The 22,232-nt window shown below is 54.2% G+C and overlaps 1 protein-coding gene across 9 annotated transcripts; it reads right to left on the bottom strand.

Moving 5' to 3' along the window:
• Nucleotides 1-371: 371 nt before the first annotated feature.
• LOC105103450 (uncharacterized) lies at nucleotides 372-21,939 on the bottom strand. 9 transcript variants are annotated; one of them, XM_064486284.1, is made up of 15 exons: nucleotides 21,322-21,939; nucleotides 19,984-20,387; nucleotides 19,518-19,618; nucleotides 18,599-18,784; nucleotides 13,459-14,011; nucleotides 12,967-13,093; nucleotides 11,218-11,310; nucleotides 10,305-10,405; nucleotides 8,751-8,846; nucleotides 8,211-8,319; nucleotides 6,710-6,823; nucleotides 6,102-6,257; nucleotides 5,601-5,731; nucleotides 5,091-5,159; nucleotides 372-2,724 (listed from the first exon to the last, which is right to left on the bottom strand). In XM_064486284.1, exons 2-15 carry the CDS (start codon nucleotides 19,989-19,991, stop codon nucleotides 2,682-2,684), a joined length of 1,887 nt encoding a protein of 628 aa, XP_064342354.1. In that variant the 5' UTR covers nucleotides 19,992-20,387; nucleotides 21,322-21,939; the 3' UTR covers nucleotides 372-2,681. The 9 variants fall into 9 exon arrangements, 5 of the variants coding, with proteins under 5 accessions (XP_064342354.1, XP_064342353.1, XP_010995347.1 ...); XR_838457.3 differs by lacking the exons at nucleotides 19,984-20,387; nucleotides 21,322-21,939 and adding an exon at nucleotides 3,158-3,285; XR_010381096.1 differs by lacking the exons at nucleotides 19,984-20,387; nucleotides 21,322-21,939 and adding an exon at nucleotides 4,407-4,507.
• Nucleotides 21,940-22,232: the final 293 nt, after the last annotated feature.

A 22,232-nucleotide genomic window follows, 5' to 3' on the forward strand; every position in this document is an offset into this window, starting at 1 on the left:
AAGTTAGTCCAGCAGAACTCAGATCAGTATTCTAATACTTAGGTTTGTGAGTTATCTTGTTAGCCCAGCCCAGCCTCTCCTTCACATTCCTAGACTTGTGAGTTATCTTGTTAGACCAGCCTGGCTTTTCCTTCACAAAACCAAAAGAGTGTCTTTTCTTAATTACTTCGTTTTATTTCAACCCCTGCGTGTTTGTCAAAATATTCAGGTATTCAGAAGCAAAAAACTACATGACAAACAACATTGTTAGTGGAAGAAGCTGATTTTTGCTCTGTGGTGAGAAAATCAGCAACAGCAAAGAATAACGCCACATCATGAGACTGCAAGGCACTCTGGAGTACAGCTTTAAAATACTGTTCAAAAACACAAAATGCAGGAACAGAAAATGAAAAACCATTTAATTTGCACTCAGTTTAACATGCAGAAATACAGACATACTAAGTATGTCACACTATATACATAAAAATGTGAAACAACAGCGATATCCAGAATATTGCAATTCCAGGCTGTGAGGGAGACTGAAGTGCCAGGCTGCCATCTACTTCAGCGTAGCTGTGATTCCCAGAGCGCTGGGCGTAAGGACGCATCGCACCCGGAAGATGAGCCCGTCTCGACAGCACAAGAGCCTGCCTGGCTGCCTTTGGTGTCTTCTGAACCTCAGAGAAGACTCAGAAGCAAGACGTCAACTAATGCAAGCACCACCAGGAGAGAAGGACTATGCAAATACTATCAGTCACCAGGAGGAGGTGCCGTGTGTTCTCCGTCAAACCCCTCCTCAAAGAGCCCTCCCGGGTGGGTAATGCTGAACTTGAGCGTTTAAAGAGGACAAGTATGGAAACTGCTTAAGGAACTCGGTTTTAGAATGTTTACGCTTGCATTTGGCCGTTATTAAGAACTGGAAAACCTAGGCAAAAGCATGGCTATAAAACCCGTGGAAACTGCTGAGCGCCCCGGTTCTCCACGTAAGGATTTTGAAACCGAGACCTCAGTGTGGGTTTAAGTAAGGACCATTTTTATTTTCTGCTGATGGTGGGGCCCCTGGGTATGTGGTGAGGGACTCCTCCCAGCAGCCCCACCTCCAGCTCCCCACCCTCCCCTCTGGTTAAAAGAAGCTGCTCTCTGATCTTGACTTTGTGGTGCCTCCCCATCTGGTATTCTCTATTTTCACAGTGACAGCCGCCTGGGGGCATAATCCTTCAGTTTTAGAGTATGTTACTTAGATCCTTGGAGGAGCTCATACATCACTGGTGGGAATGTAAAATGGTACAGCCATTTTGGCAAAATAGACTACAGTTTCTGAAAAAGTTAAATGGAGTTACCATTTGACCCAGGAATTCCACTCCTAAGTAGAATTCCACTCCTAAGGTCTGCACAAAAATGTGTACACAAATGTTAAAAGCAGCATTATTCATCACAGCCCCAAAGTGGAAACAACGCAAATGCCCATCAACAGATGTTTGAATAAACAAAATGCGCACTATCCATAAAATAGAATATTATTCAGCTATAAAAAGGATGGCATATCAATGCAAGTCGCAACATTGATGAACCTTGAAACAAGATGCTGAGTGAAAAAAGCTGATCACAAAAGGTATATAATTCATTCACTTATATAATTGATCTTGTGTGACATGTCTAGAACATGCATGTCTACATAGATATTAAAGTAGGGTAGTGATTGTCTAGGGCTGGGGTAACATGGGGAAAAGCAGTTTGGGGCAATAGCTGAAGGTACAGGGTCTCTTTCAAGGGTTATGAAAATGTTCTAATGTTGTCTGTGTTGATGATTGCACAACTTTGTGAATATACTAGAAACCACTGAATGGTACATTAAACTTAAGTTGGTGGATTGCAAGGTATATGAAATGCATCTCTGTCAACAGATGGCTGGATAAAGAAGATGTGGTATATTTATACAATGGAATACTACTCAGCTATAAAAACTGACAACATAATGCCATTTGCAGCAACATGGATGTTCCTGGAGAATGTTATTCTAAGTGAAGCAAGCCAGAAAGAGAAAGAAAAATGCCACATGAGATCACTTATATGAGGAATGTAAAAAAAAAAAAAAAAAAAGAACATAAATACAAATCAGAAACAGACTCACAGACATAAAATACAAACTTGTGGTTGCCAAGGGGGCGGGGTGTGGGAAGGGACAGACTGGGATTTCAAAATGTAGAACAGATAAACAAGATTCTACTGTATAGCACAGGGAAATACATACAAGATCTTGTGGTAGCTCACAGCGAAAAAAAGTGTGACAATGAATATATGCATGTTCATGTATAAATGAAAAACTGTGCTCTACACTGGAATTTGACACAACATTGTAAAATGACTATAAGTCAATAAACAAATGTTTAAAAAATATATATATATCTCAATAAAGCTGTTACATACACAAGAAAGGAACGACACAGCCAGGATGGTGGGACTCATCCAGGAGTGTCTTGATCTGTCCCTGGCCATCCCCATTGTCCTCCTGTTCTTTTGGGTGGACCACAGAGTATTCCTGGTGTCTGGTATCAAGATTCCTTCTGGTAGAAGAGTCCAGACTTGAGAAAGACTGGCTTCCTTCTCCATATCAGGCTGCCATTTGTGAAGTGGCCAGGAACATTCCAATCCTCTGCCTTAGCTGGTCAGGGCCACACAACCTCCACAGCCCTGAGAGGGGCTCAGCTCCACCTCCATTTGGGGCAGCAAGCACGCCACCAGGCACTGGGTAGACAAAGATAAGCACAGCTGGTCCTCCACCATCAAGACATTTGACAAGGAACAGACAAGACAGCTCTTGGCCAAAGAAAACACTGATGTGTGTCTCAGATTAGGGGCTGTCTAGGAGCCAGACCAAGAAGAAAAAGAATTTTGGCAGGGGGAAAGGGCATTCCAGGTAGGTGGAACAGAACATGCAAAAACGTGGAGATAATCTATTTGAACTATATAAATGAATTTGTCATTTTTATTGGGAAAAAATGTGATCGATATCAGCAATTTCATGTAAGTCAATCTAAAGCAGGCAGAGGGGAAGAAGAACCCAGATCAGCTAGGCCAGTGGTTCTCAAAGTGTGGTCCATGGAATCCTAGGGTCCTGAGATCATTCTGGGGACCCATGAGGTCAAAACTCCTTTCATAATACTAAAACATTATTCACCCTTTTCACTGGGCTGACATTTACACCAATAGTGCAGAAGCCCTGTTGGGTAGAGCTGCTGGAACCTCAGCCCAGGGCAAGGCAGCTGCTTCACCAAGCTCTACCAGTAGTCACTGGATCCAGCACCACTATGCAGAAGGAAAAAGACCTAGTTTCACTTTAAAATATGCTGATAAGCAGTAAAAATGGTTATTTTTATTAACTCTCAACCCTGAGTATACATCTTTTCCATTCATAGGATGAAATGCCAAGGCCACCTCTAGCCCTTCTATTGCGAAGTGTGGGACAGGGGCTGAGGAAAAGCATCTGTGCATTTGCCTGTGTGAGTTACCAGCTGAACTAGCCACTTGTTTTACAGAATGCTGCCTTTACTTCAGAGACTCTGCCTGCTAAGGTCTGAGCTGTTGATTGGCATATTTTTGAAAATGAATGATGCAAGGTGGCTACTTATAGGTAAACTGAAAGTTTTTGTTGCCAGTAATAGAAATTTGAACACTCAGCTGGGTGGGGGCATAGCTCAGTGGTGGAGTGCATGCCTAACACACACGAGGTCCTGGGTTTAATTCCCAGTAACTCCAATTTAAAAAAATTTTTTCTAAAGAAAGAAAAAACTATTTTTTAATTTGAGCACTCCAGCAAAAATGAGGATTTGGGAAAACTTGTGTCTCTCACTGTGAGTCTAAGACTCCCAATAGCAAAATACTTTCCCGGTGAGATTGACAATGTTAACGAAGATTCTTTAGGGATGACGTATAATAAAATGGGTCAACATCTAGAAGATCTGCTCCGTGAGCCAGTATTTGCCATGTGATAAACATCTAATGTCAGAAAAGCACATGTGGGTTAAAGAGCCATTCAAAGTGTGAGACAGACCAATAGACTTGACTTTAACAGAGCAGGCAAATTTCATAAAATTCATCAAGATGGTTTCAGGATCCATGCTGTCAATCATTTTTAACAAACTAGTTCCTGTCCAGTTTTGGTGTCTTATCAAAGAAGAATAGCCAAATTACCTAAAACAGGCATTAAAAGACCCCTCTTCTTCCCAAAGAGGGAAGTGGCCAGGGGCATGAGAGCCTGAACATTCCTCACACACTTCAGCTGAAACAACATATCACAACTGATTGGACTCAGAAGCAGATATGAGAGTCTACCTGTCTCTCAGCAAGCTCAAGATATTTGCAAAAAATGTAGAACAGTTACCCCCATATCATTAAGTTTGTTGTTATTGTTTCAGAAAATTACTTACTTTTTTCATCTAAAAATCTTTGTTGGTGGAGGGGAATAGCTCAGTGGTAGAGTGCCTGCCTAGCATGCACAAGGTCTTGGGTTCAATCCCCAGCACCTCCTCTAAAAATAAATAAATACCTAATTACCTCCCCCCGCTAAAAAAATTATCAATGTTACTAAGTTATGGGGTTATTATCATTATTTAAAAATAAACTAATATTTCTAAATGAATATTCTTTTTATATATATACTAATTTGTTTCCAAATCTATTTATTCATAAATCTTATTATTTACTTTGTTTATAATTTATTTCAAGAATACTAATTTTGTATTTTAATGAATTTCTACTATTTTTAATGAATAAATATTATAAATGAATGAATAAATATCTCTTGGTTTTAATTTCTAGTATGTTAATAACTATCAACAGCTATACCCACATGAGCTAATGTTCTATAGTTTAAGTTCAACAATTAACAGTGAAGAGGGTCATGCGACCAAAACATCTGAGAAGTGCTGGCTTAGGGCACAAGGAGCTGCCCCCAGTGTCCACTTACGGCTACTGGACCCACGCGCCAGCTGTGCCCCACCACCTGGCTCCCTCTGCACCCCAGAAGCCCCTCCCCGGCCACCCCGCCCAGGGCTGGATCCTGCCCCATTGCCTTCCCTGGAGGAGTGCCCTGAAGCCTCGCATCTGGTCACCTTGTCCAAAGCTGGAGACAGCAACAGCTTCTCTTGTCCGAGTCGCTGGAACTACGTGGCTGGTCCTCTCTGTTGGGAGCAAAAAGAGGGCTTCTGTGCACCTGTGAACACTGGGCCAGTGCAGCCGCGGGCCCGGAGTCTGCGCACCCAGCAGCTCCTGGTCTGCGCGCCCGGGGGCACACACGGTGAAGACCAGAGTGACGTCTAGAGCAACATCTTCCAGGGCAGCTGGGACACTAGGTGCTTCCCCAAGCCCCCCGCTACATTTCCCTCCCCAAGACCCCTGGGAAGCCTACCAGGGAGCCCTGGAAACTAGGAAGGCGTCCAGACAGGAGCGCTTCCAGGGCCCTGCTCAGTCAGCTCGGCAGCAGGGGCCGGTGAGACCAGCCCCTCTCATGACCCCCAGGCAGGGGATGGTCCCAACTGACCCTCCAGACCTGAGGACCCCTGCCTTTCACCCAGCCCTGCCCCAAGCTCTGTAAGCTTGCCCCACCCCCTTCTCCTTCTCACCTCACATAACCCGGGAACTTGTCTCTGAAGGAGGCCAGCCATTCATGCAGAGACTCTCTGCCCCTGTTCTGTCTGAGCTGGAAGATGTCCTTGATGGTCTCCCAGCAGGGCATTCTGTCACCCACGTCCTGCTGGGAATGGCTGGTGAGTGAGCCGGGGTGTGTGCCCCTGGCCTCCTCCAGGGAAGCCTGGGTCCGCCACACCCAGCACAAGCCCACGCCCCGGGGTCGCTCACAGGCCCCAGGACCTGCACTGCCTGGCAGAGTGGGGTCCTACCTATCTGTGTCGCCGCCCAAGCTCCCGCAGCCTGTCCTGACCGGGGCTCTGCCCCGTCCCCGTCCCACAGTTCCCAGCCTTGTCGTGAAAGCCGGTGGCCCCGGTGCAGGCAGAGGCGGAGCGGACAGCCAGCCCCAGGCTGGCAGGGGGCAGGGCAGGACGTGAGGACCGGGAAGGGGGAGCGGAGGCCCCACACTCGGACCCACCCAAGGGTCTCCGGCTCACCTCCCGCTCCCCGAAAATTGTGTCCAGCTCCAAGACTTCCTTCTTCACCTGACCCTCGTGGTCCGCCCACACCCCAGGCTCCAGCGTCTTGAGATAGGTGACCAGGGCATAGACATACTCCCCCAAAACCACCATGTACAGACTTTTCACAAGGACCTGTCCCCCCAAAAGACAAGAAGACACAAAGGCTTGATTGAAGATGGTCCCAGGACATGGCCCAGGTGGCCTTAGTGGCTCTCCCTCCAGGATGGGACAGGAAGGGAGGGCGCAGGATGTTCCGTAAACACTGTCTACATGGGTCTGTGGGGCCTGCCCCCTACTCTAAAGGTCTAACCCTAATCACTGGGGCACAGAGGCAGCCAGCCTCACCTTCTCAGGGTGACCATCGGCTTGTCACATCAGCTCCCTGAGTCTGCCTCCCTCAGGAGACCCAGAGCCAGAGGGACAACGAGGGCCATTCTGCTCTGCCTGTCTCTGGCCCTGGGCCTCCCCATTGGCAACAGGGTCCCCAGAGCCCTTTGAGACTCCAGCCTGCATTGGGGGGGTCAGGGTCCCAGCAGCCATGCGGGGCCAACCCCCAGGGAAGCCCACTCTCGGCTCCTCCCTACCTTGTATGTGGGAGTGCTGTGCATGTTGGAGCAGCCCTTCAGGGCCTGCTGCAGGGACTGCAGAGCTTGGACCAGATCATCATTCCTCGTCGAAAAGTGATGCTCCAGCAGACTCTGAGGACAGGAGGGTCAGATGTGACTGGGGCCTGAGGCACCCAGGCAGCTGTGCTCTCTCAAGCCCTCATCCTTCCTCCCCTCCAGCCCTGCAGTCCCCACTTCCCCTGAACCCACATCACAGGACCCAGAGGCTCACCACCCTCCCAACCCCCTCCCCGGTCTGCCGCAGAGCTCTGTCCGCCTTCTCCTACTGACTCCTGGGAGCGTCCCAGGCTCAATCCACAGACGTTGGTTCAAGCTCCTCCCCCGGAGCCCACCAGTCCTCCTAGAGCCCCTCCTCTCTCCACTGGGTCCCCACAGCACCAGAGCATGGCCCAAGACCCCAGTGATGCTCGCTGCCCCCAGTCTGAGTTCCAGAGACATGGGGGTGGGGGACACAGCTAGCCCCACCTGAGTGCAGCCCCAGCCAGCTCAGGTCTCAGTAGACACCCCAGGGGATGAGCAGGGGAGGCAAAACCAAATGTTTAGTCAGGGAGCCCAAGCATCCCATCCCAGACACAACCCTCCAACGCCCTGTCTGAATGATGCAGCCTTGGGAGCATCATCTGCAAAACATGTTGTCGAGCCAAATCAATTAGCTGTGGCTGCCTGGAGCTCTGCACAGAGAGGACATGAGCAGAGCAGAATGTTGGGATTGATTAGCAATGTCTGCACAGCTCAGGGCGAGAGAAGGGCAAGTTCTTCTGCCTTTGCCGTCCTGGGAGGACACGACCGTTCTGGATCTTTCCATGCCACACTGAGCCAGGTGCTCAGACCTCTGTGGAAAACCCAGTGGCAGCTACCCAGAAGCCAGCTCCCACAGTGGAAAGTGGGTCACTGGTTAGAGCTGTGGGATGTCGGGGATGGAGGCCCACCCTCACTAGCACCTCCCACCTCCCCATCCTCCTGCCCAGTAGGTCCCTGGGGAGAGGATGGCGTGGGCCCTGCCCTCAGCCTGAAGTTGAACGGAACCCAGGAGGCCCCAAACCACGTCTGGGAGGCCACCCTGTCCTCTCAAAGCTTCAGCTCCAGGGTCAGGCCTCGGGCAACTCCCAGGGCAAGGCCCGAGCCTGGAGGCAGCCACGGCTTGTGGGGAGGCACAGAGGCCCTGGGAACACAGTGGAGGGGCTGCGCCTGCCTGGGGATGCACTTGGGTCAGAGTGGGATTGGAGGGAGGGGGCAGGGGTCAGGCCTGGGGGAGTGGGTGTCAGCCTTCAGCTGGCCTGCCTGGCAGGATGGTGACTCCGCAGGTAGAGAGAGGACAGGGCAGGTCTGGCCGAGGCAACAGAGAGATGCAAATGTGGGCCCTGCCCAGGGAGGTGCCCTGGGTGAGAATGGAGCCAGGCCTCATTCCCTGGGAGCAGCAAGACCCCACCCCAGGGTGCGGTGGTCAGGGGTGCATCACCTGGAACAGGGCTCTGACCCTGGACAGCAGGTCATCCTGGCTCCAGACCTCAATGCTGTTGATGATGCCTTGCACCGGGCCTTCCTGGACCAGAGCCTCCCATGTTTTCCTGTTGGGGGCAACCAAAGGGGCCCATGGGGCCTGGCCGGGAGCCCAGCCACAGCCCCCAAGCTGCACACCCACCGTCGGCTCCCCACCCCAGGCAGCCGTGGACAAACCATTCCTGCGGCTCTTATCGTCTATCTCATCCCTACTCTTTCTTCTGAATGTATTTCTTTATGGAATAAGTGTTACATCCACGTGGCTTCAAATGCAAAAGGTACAGTGAAAAACTCTCTCAGAAGGAAGCCAGTGTTTTTGGCATCTGGCATTTCCGGTACGAAATTGTGCAACTGGATATACACGAGGGCGATGTTCTTCCCCGTTTTTTCACAGATGGCATCAAGTCTGCAGTGCACATAGCTCAGCCCCCGGGTCCGAGGTCTGGCCACCCAGCTCTGCCAGCCCCCTGCCCTCATCTGGGACACGGCCGGGACACACCTGAGAATGCAGCAGTTTTCCAGCACGTGCAGCTGGGGGAAGGTCCCGGCACTGGCATGCAGCTGGATGAAGCTCGGAGCACCCTCCTCCTGGTATCTGCAAGTGAAGGCGGAGGTGCAGGCCCCTCCCCTGGGCCCGCCCCACCCAGCCGAGCCTTTCTCCTTTCTCAGCTTAACTGCCACCTCTTTCGTAGAATCACAAATGTGGGTGACAATAGTCAAGATGTTGACAACTTGGCCTGGCTCTGTCCCAGGCGCCTAAGCCAGATGCTTTCAAAGGATTTTTTCACGCAGTGCTCTCCATGACCCTTTGTGCTAAATGCTTCTAGAACACAGTGGGAGTGGCTTTCTCCTGTGGTCTGGTGTCACCGCTAATGCCGCATCCACCCCACCAAGTGGAGGAAGAAGCAAGGAAAGACGGCCCCTGAGGAGAGTCCGGGATGCCCACGAGGAGGGGGGCCAGCCGCCCACCTCCTGCCTGGGCCCGTGCAGCTGCCCTGGAGCAGAGAGTGCGGAGAGGGCTGGGGAGGGCGCAGGCCTCCCTGCTCCCCAAAGACAGCAAAGGAAGGGGGTCCTTGTACCCGAGAACACAGGTCAGGGTCTCAGACTGGCCACCCAGCAGTATTTTCTTAAACATTTACAACCTGGCTGTAAAATTAAAATTTTAAAGTTTCAAAAAAAAAAAAGATAAAGAAAGAAAGCAACAAGCCAGCCTGGCTGATTTCACTTAAAAATCCACGTCTTTGGCCTTTCTTGAGTAACCTGCCTGGTGTCAGCCCTTTGGAGACCCTCGACCCAGGTGAACAGAGCCACTCTGCAGACCCCAGAAAAGGGGGCCTCGTGATGTGACCACACACCATGATTTGCCCCAAACTTCTTCTTAGGAAGTCCACATGCCCCAGGACTCTACGACACACCCCCTCGCCTGAGCCCCTTAGGAAAGAGGCAGAGCCCCTCCCAAATCCAGCGACCAGGGCAGAGCTGGGTGTGGGGCTCGGACTGGACAGCAGGTCCTGCTGGGAAAACCAGAGGTGGGGGTGGGAGACACCTCGGCTGCAAGATCTAAGGGAGAACCCGAAAGTTCAGAAACTGAGAGAAATAATATTTTATTGCAATATTTAAAAAAAAAAAAAAAAACCTATGATGCACACACTTTAAATACGGACAGGATCTGACCCTGATCTTCCACAACTCCCCTCCCTGGCTTCCGCCTAAGCCCAGCCTGCCATCCAGCATGGGAGCCATGAGCCCCACGAGGTGTTCAAATGTCAATCAGTTAAAATTAGATACAATTTAAACTTCCCTTCCCCCACGAAACCAGCCGCACAGCCTCCGGAGCTGGTGCCTCCATGCTTAACGTCTCCACCTGACACACGGCTGCTCCAGAGCCACAGCAGGACTAGGGGGACCCAAAGCACCCCCAGCCCCTTCCGCTGTGTTGGCAACTGGCCCTGGCCTGGTGGCTGACAGCCGGTGGCTTGGTTAGCTCTCTGACCTGGGTTAGATGGACCCAGCGTCCACGTCTCCCGTCTGGGCGGGCTGCCTTCTCACTCACCGGTTCAGAAACTCCAAAAATGTTCCCACAACCATGATTCGAACCCGGCTGCTGATGGGTGGTCCGATGTCCCGGCCCACAACTATGGTTTCGTTCAACAGCTGTTGGTCAGAGCAAGTGGTCTCTCAGGGGCAGGGGGCAATCACACAGCCAGGGGACACTGGGAAGATGTGGCCCTTCCCAACCGCGTGCCTGTCACAGCTGCCCCCCTCCCCGCCTGCCCACTGCAGGCGGCAAGGGGCAAACACTTGTCAGCAAGCCCCCAGGACCTCACCGACCCCTGTCCCGCCTCACTGCGGCCCGCGGCCAGCCACACCCACGCTGGGCTTCTCCGCCTGGCCCTGAAGCTGCACCAAGCCCCCCACCAACAGGCGTCGCCAACTCTCCCCACAGCCCCCACCCCCAGCTGCCGACACCCCACTGGATGCTCTGAACGGGACACCCCAGCATCACACACACATGCTCCTCGTGGACCAAACGCCCTCCAGCCCCATGGGCTGCACAACTGTCTCCTCCAGACTTGGCACACCACCCCCTTGCTGAAGTCCCAGCCGTCCCTAGACACCCATCTCTTCACAGGTCCTGGTTAGGCCCAAGCAGTCCATCCTCATGAGCTGAGAGGTTCCTGGCAGAGGCATCTCCCCAAAAGATACGCCCTGCATCCCAGCACTGAAGCCCCACCATTCAAGGGCCAGGCTCCCACTCCCTGCTTCTGCCCAACGCCCTCAGCCCTCAACACTGCGTGTCCCCAGCACTGTCCCTGCTCCAGTGGCCCAGGGCACCCACCTCCTCCACACAGCCCCCTCCTTGCTGCACCCCCCTCCCAGCGCCCCAGTCCTTCCAGGCCCCTCCTCCACCAGGGAGGGGCGCGGGACGCTTGTGGTGGGTTTGAAAGGTGCCAGCTGGCATTTACCTGGAAGATTTCGAGGAACGTTTTGTAGGAAGCCTCGGCCTGACTTCTCCGATCACAGATCAGGACTCGTTCTAGTTTGTCTTTCAACTCTTTCTGCTCAGAACACAATCAAAACAATTCTATTCCTGTGCATTTCTCAGGGGTGGGGGCAGGTTCAGCCCCTCACAGCTGAAGCTGGGGTACCCTGACTGAGACAGGAGCAAGGGGTAAGGCTTTGACCAGCCCAGAGACCCCCACCAACCAGTAGCTGGAAATCAGTCCCCCAGGGGCCCAGTTTCCCCAGTAAACCCGTTCTTTCATGGCTCCCATCCCTCTGTCTATCGTAGGTGGATGTGAAGCACCGTCTAGACACCCTCTCTTCACTCCTGGCAGCTTCCGCAATCCCCACTCAGTCAAGGGGCAATGAACAGCTCCTGGGGGACCAGAGCCCCTGCAGTAACCACGACCTGAGGGAGGTGCCCAGTCACCAACCGACTGGAGGTCAAGAGGCCACAGGCGGCTAGGACTGCCCAGGCCATGGCCATGTATCAGTCACCATGGCCTGTGCGGCCCAGCTGGGCCGGGGAGCCCCGGGTGCCGGAGCCCAGCACCCGGCCAAAAGCCCGTGTGACCCCTCAGGCCGGCCCACAGGAACGCCCAAGGCCCCCGCCTCCTGGCAGGCCCGGAGGAAGTGCCCTCCCCACCCCAGGCCCGGGGGCCGCGCCCTGCCTCACAGTGAAGGGTGAGCCCGAGGGTCTCCGCCTGGAGGCCTGCTTACTGGGGCCTGGGATGAGGGCACTTCCCTCCGACTCAGCCCTCAGAACCCTTCTACTCTGCCCACCGCCCACCACCCACCCCCAGGTCCATACACCAGCAGGAAACTTGGTCCGGGCCCGCTGGCGCCTGGGCAGTGAGAGGGTTCCCCAGCCCGCCTGGCGCGGCTCCTGGGGGTGGGATGGGGACCACGGCCGCACGCCACGGCGGCCGCACCGTTCCTTTGCTTCTGGCTGCTTGTCTGAATGGACTAGTCGGACACCTGGCAGCTCAGCCCAGCTCTTGGTAGTTGGTCCAAGCCAGGAAGAGCAGAGGAGGATAAGCCCTGAATTTTCAAATTCAGCAACTTCACAGCTTCAGGAGAGCCTCAAAGAACAGGAGGCCCAGACCCAGATGCTTCAGGGAGACGGAGCCCTGAGTCTGGCCATCATCTCTTGTGAGCACGGAGGGAAAGTCTGAAGCATCTGCATCAGTCACTGGGAAATGCCAGTTAAGTCTGTACAAGCTCTTTATCTCACTCTCGTAAGGCTCAGTTCCTACATCTGTTAGCTAAGAAGGGCGGGGAGTCTCCCTGGACCCTCACACATTCCTTCCACTAGTCCTCACATCGGGCCCAGGCCCGGAGGCGCTGGCTATAGCAAATCACATCTGACAGAACGGCCGTGGTAGACAGCTGCGACGCCCCCTCGCGTGCTAGCTGCGTTGGCAGTGGAATAGCTGCATGCACCCTCCCTGGGACAACCGACTCCGTGCAGGGCTCACCAGCCCTGCTCTGTCACTCGCCAGGGCCCAGGGAGCCAAGCTGCACTTTCGGGTCAAGGCAGCAGCGGTGCCGGATCGGGCACCCCCCCACGCGCTGCCTCGTGCCTCAGACCCGCAGGACAGCAGGCAAGGGCCAGAATCCGCGCCCCACCCCCAGTCCCAGGGGTGGACTCGGGCTCTGGTTCAAACCCCCAGGTGCAGGACAAGGAGAGGGCCGCTTGGGGGGCCATTTACCTGGATCAGCTCCAGCAGCTTCTCCTGCACCTGGAACATCCAGGTAACAAACATCACTGGGTCCAAGAGTCTCCTGGCAGCTGTGGGCTCCTTGGAGGCGGGAGGTGCCTTCTGACGCATCTCCCTGCTGGATTGGAAGCAGCCATGAGGGGCACAGGCCTTGGGGAGGAGGGCAGCTCGGAGCTGAGGGCAGTGGGCTCCAGGCCGGGCCCCACCCCCTCCCCTGCACACAGGCCATGGCTGGGGAGGGCAGCTGGGGGTGACAAAGGGGAACAAAGGGCTCAAGGGTCACACACAAGCTCCCCATACATGCACGGACACGCTAACACATCTGTACACACACGTGTGTGCACACGCTGTCCCCTGAGGACCACCCCCGCCCAAGTGGCCCTTCCGATGGCCTCCGCCTTGACCGCAGCCCTGTGCCTGAGGGCCCTCACCACAAGGCGGTGGCCTTGCCCAGGACCCCAAGGCCCCCCCAGGAGGACTCACTGCCCAAACAAGGTGGCCCTGCCCCAGGTGTACAGCTTGTAATAGTTTTTCCGGTCTTCACCACTGGAGGACAGGAGCACAGAGAGGTGGCTGCAGAGGACCTCCTGGAAGCACACTCTGTAGAGGGCCAAGAAGCAGACCCCCAGCCGGCCCTCCAGCTGGGGCCCCAGGACATGTTCCACAGCCTTGCCCAGCTCCTCCAGGTACCCGCTCAGCTCGGCCCCGGAGACAGGGCTGGGCAGCCGGGCCTCGGCGTCCTTCCTCAGCAGGCTCTGCAGCTGACTGTCCCAGGCCGCCAGGCCACCCCCCTGGAGGGTGCTGGGCTTTGGTCCCTCGAAGTTCTCGGCCCAGTTCACAGCTGCCATCACCGACTGGAGCTTTGGCTGCAGCTGCCGGCTCCTCTCGCTGCCTGACAGGGCCTCCTGGACGACCTGCCACATGCCCTGGGCCACGGCCTGGTACTGGGAGCCACAGTCCTGCTTTTCCACTGCCGACCGTGAGATGGTCTCACAGGCTTCCAGGAACCGGCCCTCTTGGACCAACTGTGAGATGTCTGGAAGAAGGGAGCCGGGGGTGAAGACTTACCGGGGCCTCGATGGAAGAGCACTGGGGAGGCGGGGCGGGCGCCTGCCACAGGGCTCCTCGGGGTCACTCCCCCTTGCATGAGCGCGCAGGCACTGGACTCGCCCACCGGAGGATTCAGAGGCCAGTTTGAAGAGCCTTTGGGAGCAGGGTCTACGGGCCAGTCAGGAGCAGACGGTCAAGGGCTTTGACTGTGCGCGCAGGAGGCTAGTAAGCCTGGTGCCCTGTCGCTTTTGCCTTCAGAGCAAAGCCTCACGCCTGGGAGCCTCTAAGCTCCTGGGGCCGCTCTCGCCATCATCAGCTGTGGGTGGTTAACCCAGCATCCTGCCTGGACACAGAGGCACAAGGGGGTGGGGGCCCAGAGCTGCTAGAAAATAGTCCAGCACAACAGTTCTCAGCACGAGTGCATGTCAGGACCACCTGGGGGGCCCCTCCAAGCCCAGGTTGAAATCTGCTTTTCTGCATGGTCCCCAGACGGTGCTGACAGCGCTGGTCTCAGGACCACAGTTAGAGAACTAGCTGCTCTACGTGGTGTCGAGGGCAGCTCGCACGCCGCCTCCTTCCACGCTCGGCTCAGCCACGGAGATGGGTAGGTAGATGGATGATAAATGTAAGACAGATGTGCAGATGACAAGTACAGATGATCGGCAGACGGTGGTTGGTAGACACCTGGGTGGCAGGCGGATGGTAGACAGACAGGTTGGGAGTAGATGGCTGACAGGTAAATGAGACAGAGGGGGAGACGGCTCTCCCACAGAACCACCCTGGAAGGCTCGGCCCGCAGGCAGGGTAGGGGTGCAGGTGGTGGTCTGCAGCCTTCCATTCCCCCTCCCAGAGAGCCTGGGGCTCCCCGGTTTCTGGCCCTTCTACAGACAAGGAAGCAGCCCAGACCTGAGCAGCAGCTGGAGGCAAAGTCTCTGAGATGGGTGCCTGGGGCTTCCCTTCAAAAGTTCGGAGGGAAAGGGGGATCTCAGCCACATCAGCCAGTCCAGCCCAGGCCCTGCATGTGACGGACCAGTGGATGGAAGGGAGAGTCCCCTGCCCCAGCTGACGCCCTTTCGAGCCCTTGGCTCTCCCCTGGACAGGGTGGTGGCCTCCTCATGGTCCCCTCTTCTATATTCTCGCCTTTCCCCTCTGTCCTGCTGCTGCCGTGCTCGTGAGCAGTGTCCTTGGCCACACGTGGGCTCCCTGTGCACTGCCCTGTGCCACGCCCAGACCTCCCCATCCGAGCACACCATCCTCAGGAGCCCCAAGTACCACCTGGGGTCCCGGCCACCCCGGGCCATTCAGGGAGGGCACTTCTCCCAAGCAAGGCACCAGGGGGTGGCTCTCTGTAGGGTCCGGGCTGTGGTTCCCAGTTGGGTAGCTGGTGGCAGCGCATTACAAGGAGAAGGACTCTCAGGGGTGCGGAGGCCTGACCCTGCTGTTCTGAGCTGGCTGCACTGCCTCCCACCCCATGCCCCAGTGGCACTTCATCAGTCCCCATCCTTAAAGCAAATATAACAAACGCAGACCTGTTGTGAATCCTGGGGCATGGGTGTTATTCTCCATGCTTTTCTGAATGTTCCATTTCTCAGACATTAAAAAAAGAAGAAAGTTTGTATCATGGGTTGAATAGTGTCCCCCAAAATTCACAACCTTCCCAGAGCCTCAGAATGTGACCTTGTCTGGAAATAGGGTTGTTGCAGATGTGACTGGTTAAGACGAGGTCCTGAGGGGAGGGCGTAGCTCAGGGGTCGGGGGCATGCACGAGGTCCTGGGTTCAATATCCAGTACTGCCATTAAAAAATATGTAAATACATAAATAAACCTAATGACCTCCCCTCTTCAAAAAATAAAGAAGGTAAATAAATCTATGTTTTTAAAACTGTTTTTAGAAAGTTAGCATGCAAACTAACAAAAAATGAAGTTGAAAAAGATGAGGTCCTATTGGAATAGAGTGGCCCTTTATCCCGTATGGCTGTGTCCTTATAAGAAAAGAAAACTAAGACACACAGAGAAGAGGCCACGTGAAGACAGAGGCAGAGACTGGAGCCTCCACAAGGCAAGAGGAAGAGAAGGATCCTTTCAGAAGCCGGGGGAGGCAGGACGGGTCCTCCCCACGATCCCTCCCAGGGAGCGTGGCCCTGCCCGCACCTTGATTTCCGACTGCTGGCTTCCAAGACTGACAGAATAAATGTCTGTGGCTTTAAGCCTCCCAGGTGTGGTCATTTGTCATGGCAACCCCAGGACTCTTCAGTCCCCCTGGCATCAGCTGGGTCACGCCCAGGCTTCCCCTGTGCCCCACTTCCCAAGCTCTGGGCTCTTAGAAAGCCTTCTGGCCCCTTCTGACCAACCTGTTCAGCAGGCAAGTCTCAGCACCCGAGACCAAGCCTCCCCACCAGCCCAGCCCCTGACCCAGGACGCGCCCGCGGCGCCACGTCCCAGCCTTCCCAAGCTCGCAGTGCTCCTCACCTGGAGACTCTCCCTGCCCCGCCCCGCACAGCCACCACCACTGGAGACATCCCTGGTTGTCTGTCTTCCTCCACCAGGCGCCTGCCCCCGACTGTCTGACCCTCAATCGCCACCTCCTTCAGCTGCTGCCACCCTGACTGACTGGGGGCACCAGCCCAGAGCTTCGAGGGCAGTGCTGGGGCCACGCCCCCAGCAGGCTCAGCGCCCAGCGTGGTACCCGCACACATGCACTGTGACCGTTAACACCCATCCCTGGAAGGGAGGGAGTTCTCCGGAGCCTCTAGGGACCTACAAGTCATTGCCAGAGGAGAAGCCCCCGAGGGCAGTCCAGGCTCTGGGGGGCTCTGGACTGCAGCACCTGTGGGAAGGAGACCCCAAGAGAGGGGCTGTCCCCAGCGTGAGGGGCTGTTGGGATCAGGCTCTCAGGACCAGGGGGCAGAGTCACAGGGCGCTGGGGTCGGTGTCAGGGGCAGAGAGGCTTTGGGACGGCACAGGGGAAGCACCGCGAGGGGCAGTGGCCCAAGACTGAGGCTGTGAGCATCTGGATGCTTCTGGCACCTGATGGATTTCAAAGGCCCCGTTTCTCAGTATCCAGGATCGGAGGCAGCAGCGCCCCTGAGGGACCACAGAGATGCCAGGAACCAGGCGTGGAGAACAAATTAAATGAAGAGGTTTTGAATATGCTAAAAGGGAAAAGGGGTGAGGACACCCCGAGTTCTGGGATGAGCACTTAGGGGCTAGGGACGATCGTATCTCCTGTGGGTGTCGGGCAGGGCAGGGGTGAGCTGAGGATTCTGTAAATTCGGAGGACTGGGCTGGGCCAGGCCAGGAGAGAGTGGAAGGGAATTCCGCTTTGGATCCCACAGGAGCCTCAGCAAGACGACCCGGCCTATAGCCACAGGTTCTGGGTGGAGACATTAGTAGGGATGGGGTCAGGCAGGCAAAGACAGACACTTGGTGTCCCTAGCTGTCTCTGCACATGCCCAAGCTGCTAGGGGACAGCAGACTGGCCGCCTGGCACCCACCAGGCCCTGTGCAGGCCCATGAAGGTGCAGACAGACCACCTGACCTGGGTCACGGGCCAGCCACACTTGGCATGGGGAAGGAAGGAAATGGCCCTGAAAGAGTGGCCGTCCTGGCAAGGACGCCCCAACGTCACCAGGCACGGAGCTAGTGAGGAGAGACCCTCCCTCAAGATCCCATCACCTGGGAATCAACTGATAAAGGCTTGTCCCTTCTCAGGGGACAATGCTAGTCACCATCCAGATGCCAGAGATATAAAAGCAGCTGGTGACACCCCATGACCCCACGACCCTGGGCTCCCAAGGCAATCTGCCACTTCCCACTGACCGCATGTAAAACCTGCCCCGTTTTCTCTTCAGGAAGTCATTCCCTACATTACAAACACACCAGCACCTCCCAGAAAACCCAGCCGCTCCCACCAACCCACTATGGACCAGAGCCTTAGTTAACAGAATGGCCGCAGCCCCACTCTCCCCTTCAAGGGCGCCCAGTGAGTATCCCTGGGCATAGACCCATGCTGGGCTGTGGGGACACAAACATGGATCAGACACAAACCAGACACACACAGCCCCAACCTCACCCCCAGGTGACTCTTCTCTCACTCCTGTGCCCCAGAGCCTGGCCCACAGCCAAGTATCCAGCTCTGGTTGCCTGGATCTGAACCTTGAACTCCTCTCTTGCTGTGTGTCCCCAGGCAAGTGATGCAAATTCTGAGCCTGAGTTTCATCAGCTTTGACTTGAGCTTCACATGTCAGCCATGGTGAGGTGCGTCTCACAAAAGGGAGGACTGCTGGCAGCTGCATCCTGTGTGGATGCCAGTCCTGCTCACCACTCCAGCCCCATCACAGCCCATCGCAGGACAGGCGGTAGCCAGCACCTCTCACCAGGTGGGGTCCTCCAGGCTTGGGGAGGAAGGGTCTTATCCCTCAGTCTCACCCCTCCAAGCCCTCAGAGTGACACCCACGAGGGTGGCATGCCATAAATACTGAATGAAGGGATGAACACATGAGCAAAGGAGTGAACAAACGGAAGAACCAAGAGACCAGGACGTCCTGCCAGATGAGAAAGGTGACGCTCATACCTTTAGAACGTTCTTCCTGACACACAGCAGGGGCGTGGTGCTCCTCCTCACTGCGGGAACCTTTCTTTAAAAACTGCATCTTCGATTTGGTTTTGGGCCATCTGCTCGAGCACTCTTGGGTCTCCGTTGAGCAGATCTCTTGGAGCTCGTTGTATGCTTCTGCTCCTTCCCACCTTGATTTCTTCCCTGGAAAAAACCTCATTTTGAATCGATCCATCTCGCTGTCTTGATCAGCCTGGCTCCACAGACAGCCTCTCAGCTTCTGAGTCCCTGGCCTTAATATTGTCTCTCCCGAACAACAACAACAAAAAAAAACCAAATGGGAGTGATGGAAAAGTTGGGTGGGCACCCGAGTAAACGAAACTGAAATGGAAATGAAATGCTTTTTAGAGTTTCCTGTTTCACACAGCAGGGCTTCCCTCTGAGCAAAGATGGTAGTGGCAGGTTCATTATTTAGCCCAAGAATGTTTCCCTGATGTCTTGGGTCAATTCTAGAACAGGGCAAAAGGTCATGCAGTTAGAAGGGCCACGTGAAGCCTGTGCTCACAGTGGACCACTCCCCACTGCCATCACACTCCCATCCCATCACTGCTGTCAAAAGCGAGGATGAACTCTGCTCAGGTTTTTTTTTTTCAATCTGTCACTAAAGAAGTTACCCATAGCTATGATTTCTTTCATTTTTTTTAAATTGTAGTGAAATATATGCAACACAAAATTTACCATTTTAATCATTTTTAAGTACACATACAGTTCAGTAGCATCAACTAATACACACTGTTGTGCAACCGTCACCATGATCTCCAAGACTCTTTTCATCTTGCAAAACTAAAACTGTCTCCGTTACCTACCTTCAGCGCCTGGCAAACCCTGTTCTATTTTCTGCCTCTGCAAATTAAAATATTCTCGGTACCTCACATACGTGGAATCCTACAGTATTTGTCCTTTAGTGACAGGTTTATTTCACTTGGCGTAAAATCCTCCAGGTTCATCCACTTTACAGTGTGTGTTGGACTTTCCTTCCTTTAAAACAAAATTATGAAACAGTGAATTAACTTTATTACCAATTCACTTTTTAAAAATTATTTGATGGTGCTAAAATACACACAACATATAATTTACCAGCTTAGCGGTGTCCAAGTGCACACATTGGTGTGATTAATTGTATCATCACACATTGTTGATACATCCATCCACCTCCAGAGCTGTCTTCATCTTCCAAAGGGAAACTCCTTCCCACTAAATACTCACTCCCGCTTCCTGCCTCTCCCCAGCCCCTGGCAACCGCCATCCTACTCTCCGTCTCTCAGAATCTGACTCTCCTGGGTGCCTCATTTAAAGAAAATCATCCAGCATTTGTCCTCCTGGGACTGGGTTGTTTCACTCACCAGAACATCCTCAGAGTTCATCCACATGCTAGTTCCTTCCTTTCGAAGGCCGAATAAGCCTCCGTTGGATGGATGGACCACATTGTGTTTATCCATCCATCCGTCCGTCCGTCCATCCAGCATGGACTCTTGGATGATGCCACCTTTTGGCTACTGTAAACAGTGCTGCTGTGAACACGGGCACACACTTCTGTTAAAGCCCCTTTCAGTTCTTAGCTGGGCTTTCTTTCCCACTGACGACGGCATTCTCACCACTGGGGTTTTGAAAGCTTCATGCACCTTAGAAGCTCTCACTGGCTCACGTGGATGCCTGGCATCCTAACTTCATGACAAAAGAAACTGCAGCACACATCCCTGGAGGCTTCGGCAGGACCCAGACTCAGGGGCAGTTGCTGTTCAGCGTGCTGTGAAGTAGGGACCCAACATCATCTTTTTCCACACGGATAATGAACATCTCCCTGCTGTAGTAACTCTGGGCTCCAATCTGACATCAGAGACAGCTCTCCTTTATGTGTCCAACATTCCAACTTCAAAACTGAAATCTGCTTCAAGCCAGACTGCAGTCTGGCTTAACCCCTAACCCTGAGAGCCCGGGGTACCTGAACCCGACGTATCCTGTGTGAGTTTCCTGTCGCTGCTGTGACAAACGGCCTTAAATGTAGTGGGCGAAACCACACAGACTTATGATCCTATGGTTCTGGGGGTCAGAGGTCTGCCATGGGTCTCCCGGGCTGCGTTCCTTCCCATGGCTCTAGGAGAGGATCCATTTCCCCCTTTCCCGTCTTCCGGAGCCCCCTCCCTGCCTCCCTCTCCCACTAACAGTTAAGGACCCTGTGAGGACAGTGGGCCCTCCAGGTCATCCAGGCCCCACTCCCTGTGCTCAGGTCGGCTGGTCAGCAACCTTAATTCCATCTGCGTCCTTAACTCACCCTCGCTGTGGAAACTGGCATAGTCACAGGTTCAAAGGTTAGGACCAGGCATCTTTGAGGGCACTGTCCTGTCTAGCCCCCTGCCCAGTTGGCTACAGCCTCCTCTCTCCTCAGCGTTGTGGGATGACCTCCCCTGGTCTCCACCCTCCCCAGGCCCTCCGCAACCCAGCCTGAAGAGTCTGCGTCTCTCTTTGTCCTGAGCTCCACTGCGTAGCTGCTATGTAGCCTCCTAACTGAAGACTCAGTTCAGCATTCTGGAACATTCCTCTATTCCTAGGATAGTGCCCTGAGTCAAAGGCTCTGGGGTGATGAGTATGAAACACGTGGTATTCAGAATCCAGAACCAGCAAGACGCTCCAGCAGCCTGCACCAAAGCCCTGGGTCAAGTGCGGGAGGTGTGAGCACTCACGTTCCTTCTGATGCCGTGGCCGACCTCAGGCGGCGACTGGGGAGGCTGCCGCGAGCGTGTCCAGCGGGATGGCTTGTGAATATCAGCATCCCGTTGCAATTCTCCAAGAGTCCGGGATGAGTGCTACCAAGAATTGGGATGATGGCCAGACGGTAACTACGCTGATCCAGGGGGTCAATTTGCCGCGCATGGAAACCGAATCACGACGCTGCGCGCCTGGAACTGACGTGGTGTTGTGGGTCACCTACACTTCAACAAACAACAGCAGCAAGAAGAGAATAGAATGATGGCTGTCATGCTGATGGGCGGAAGTGGCAGGGCCGTGGCGTCCTGCCTGGGTCTGGGAGTCTGGGCACACAGGCACACCTCGACTCCAGGGTGGCCCCATCTGCAGTGCAGGTAAGCAAGAGCCTTCTGAGTCCCCTGTGCTGGTGACACACAAGCACTGCAGCCTGGATGAGGCCGTAGGAGGATGGGTGGACCGAGAACAAAATGTACCCACCAGCTGGGCTCGGGGCCAACCGGAGAAGCCCAGCCCCGGACCTTCCGAGCACAGCACCTGTAACTGGGGCAACTCCGGGCCGGAGCCTCTCAGGACAGTGCTGACAATGCAGACACGTGACCCCAGAGAGCAGGTCAGCCAGGGAGGAGTGAAGTTACCCCATGGGAACCGGGCGGTTCCGTTTTCTCCTGGAAGGAAAGGAACTATTTATTTTCAGTTCTGCTCTCTGATTGTAATCCTGCAGTTTCTCGGAAACCACATGGAAGTTCTTGTTTTTGTTTTTGTTTTTATAACATTTTTATTGAGTGATAGTCATTTTACAACGTTGTGTCAATTTCCAGTGTAGAGCACAATTTTTCAGTTATACATGAACATACATATATTCATTGTCGCATTTTTTTTGCTGTGA

This window comes from Camelus dromedarius, chromosome 5 (assembly GCF_036321535.1).
Source record: "Camelus dromedarius isolate mCamDro1 chromosome 5, mCamDro1.pat, whole genome shotgun sequence".
Taxonomy (NCBI): Eukaryota; Metazoa; Chordata; class Mammalia; order Artiodactyla; family Camelidae; genus Camelus; species Camelus dromedarius.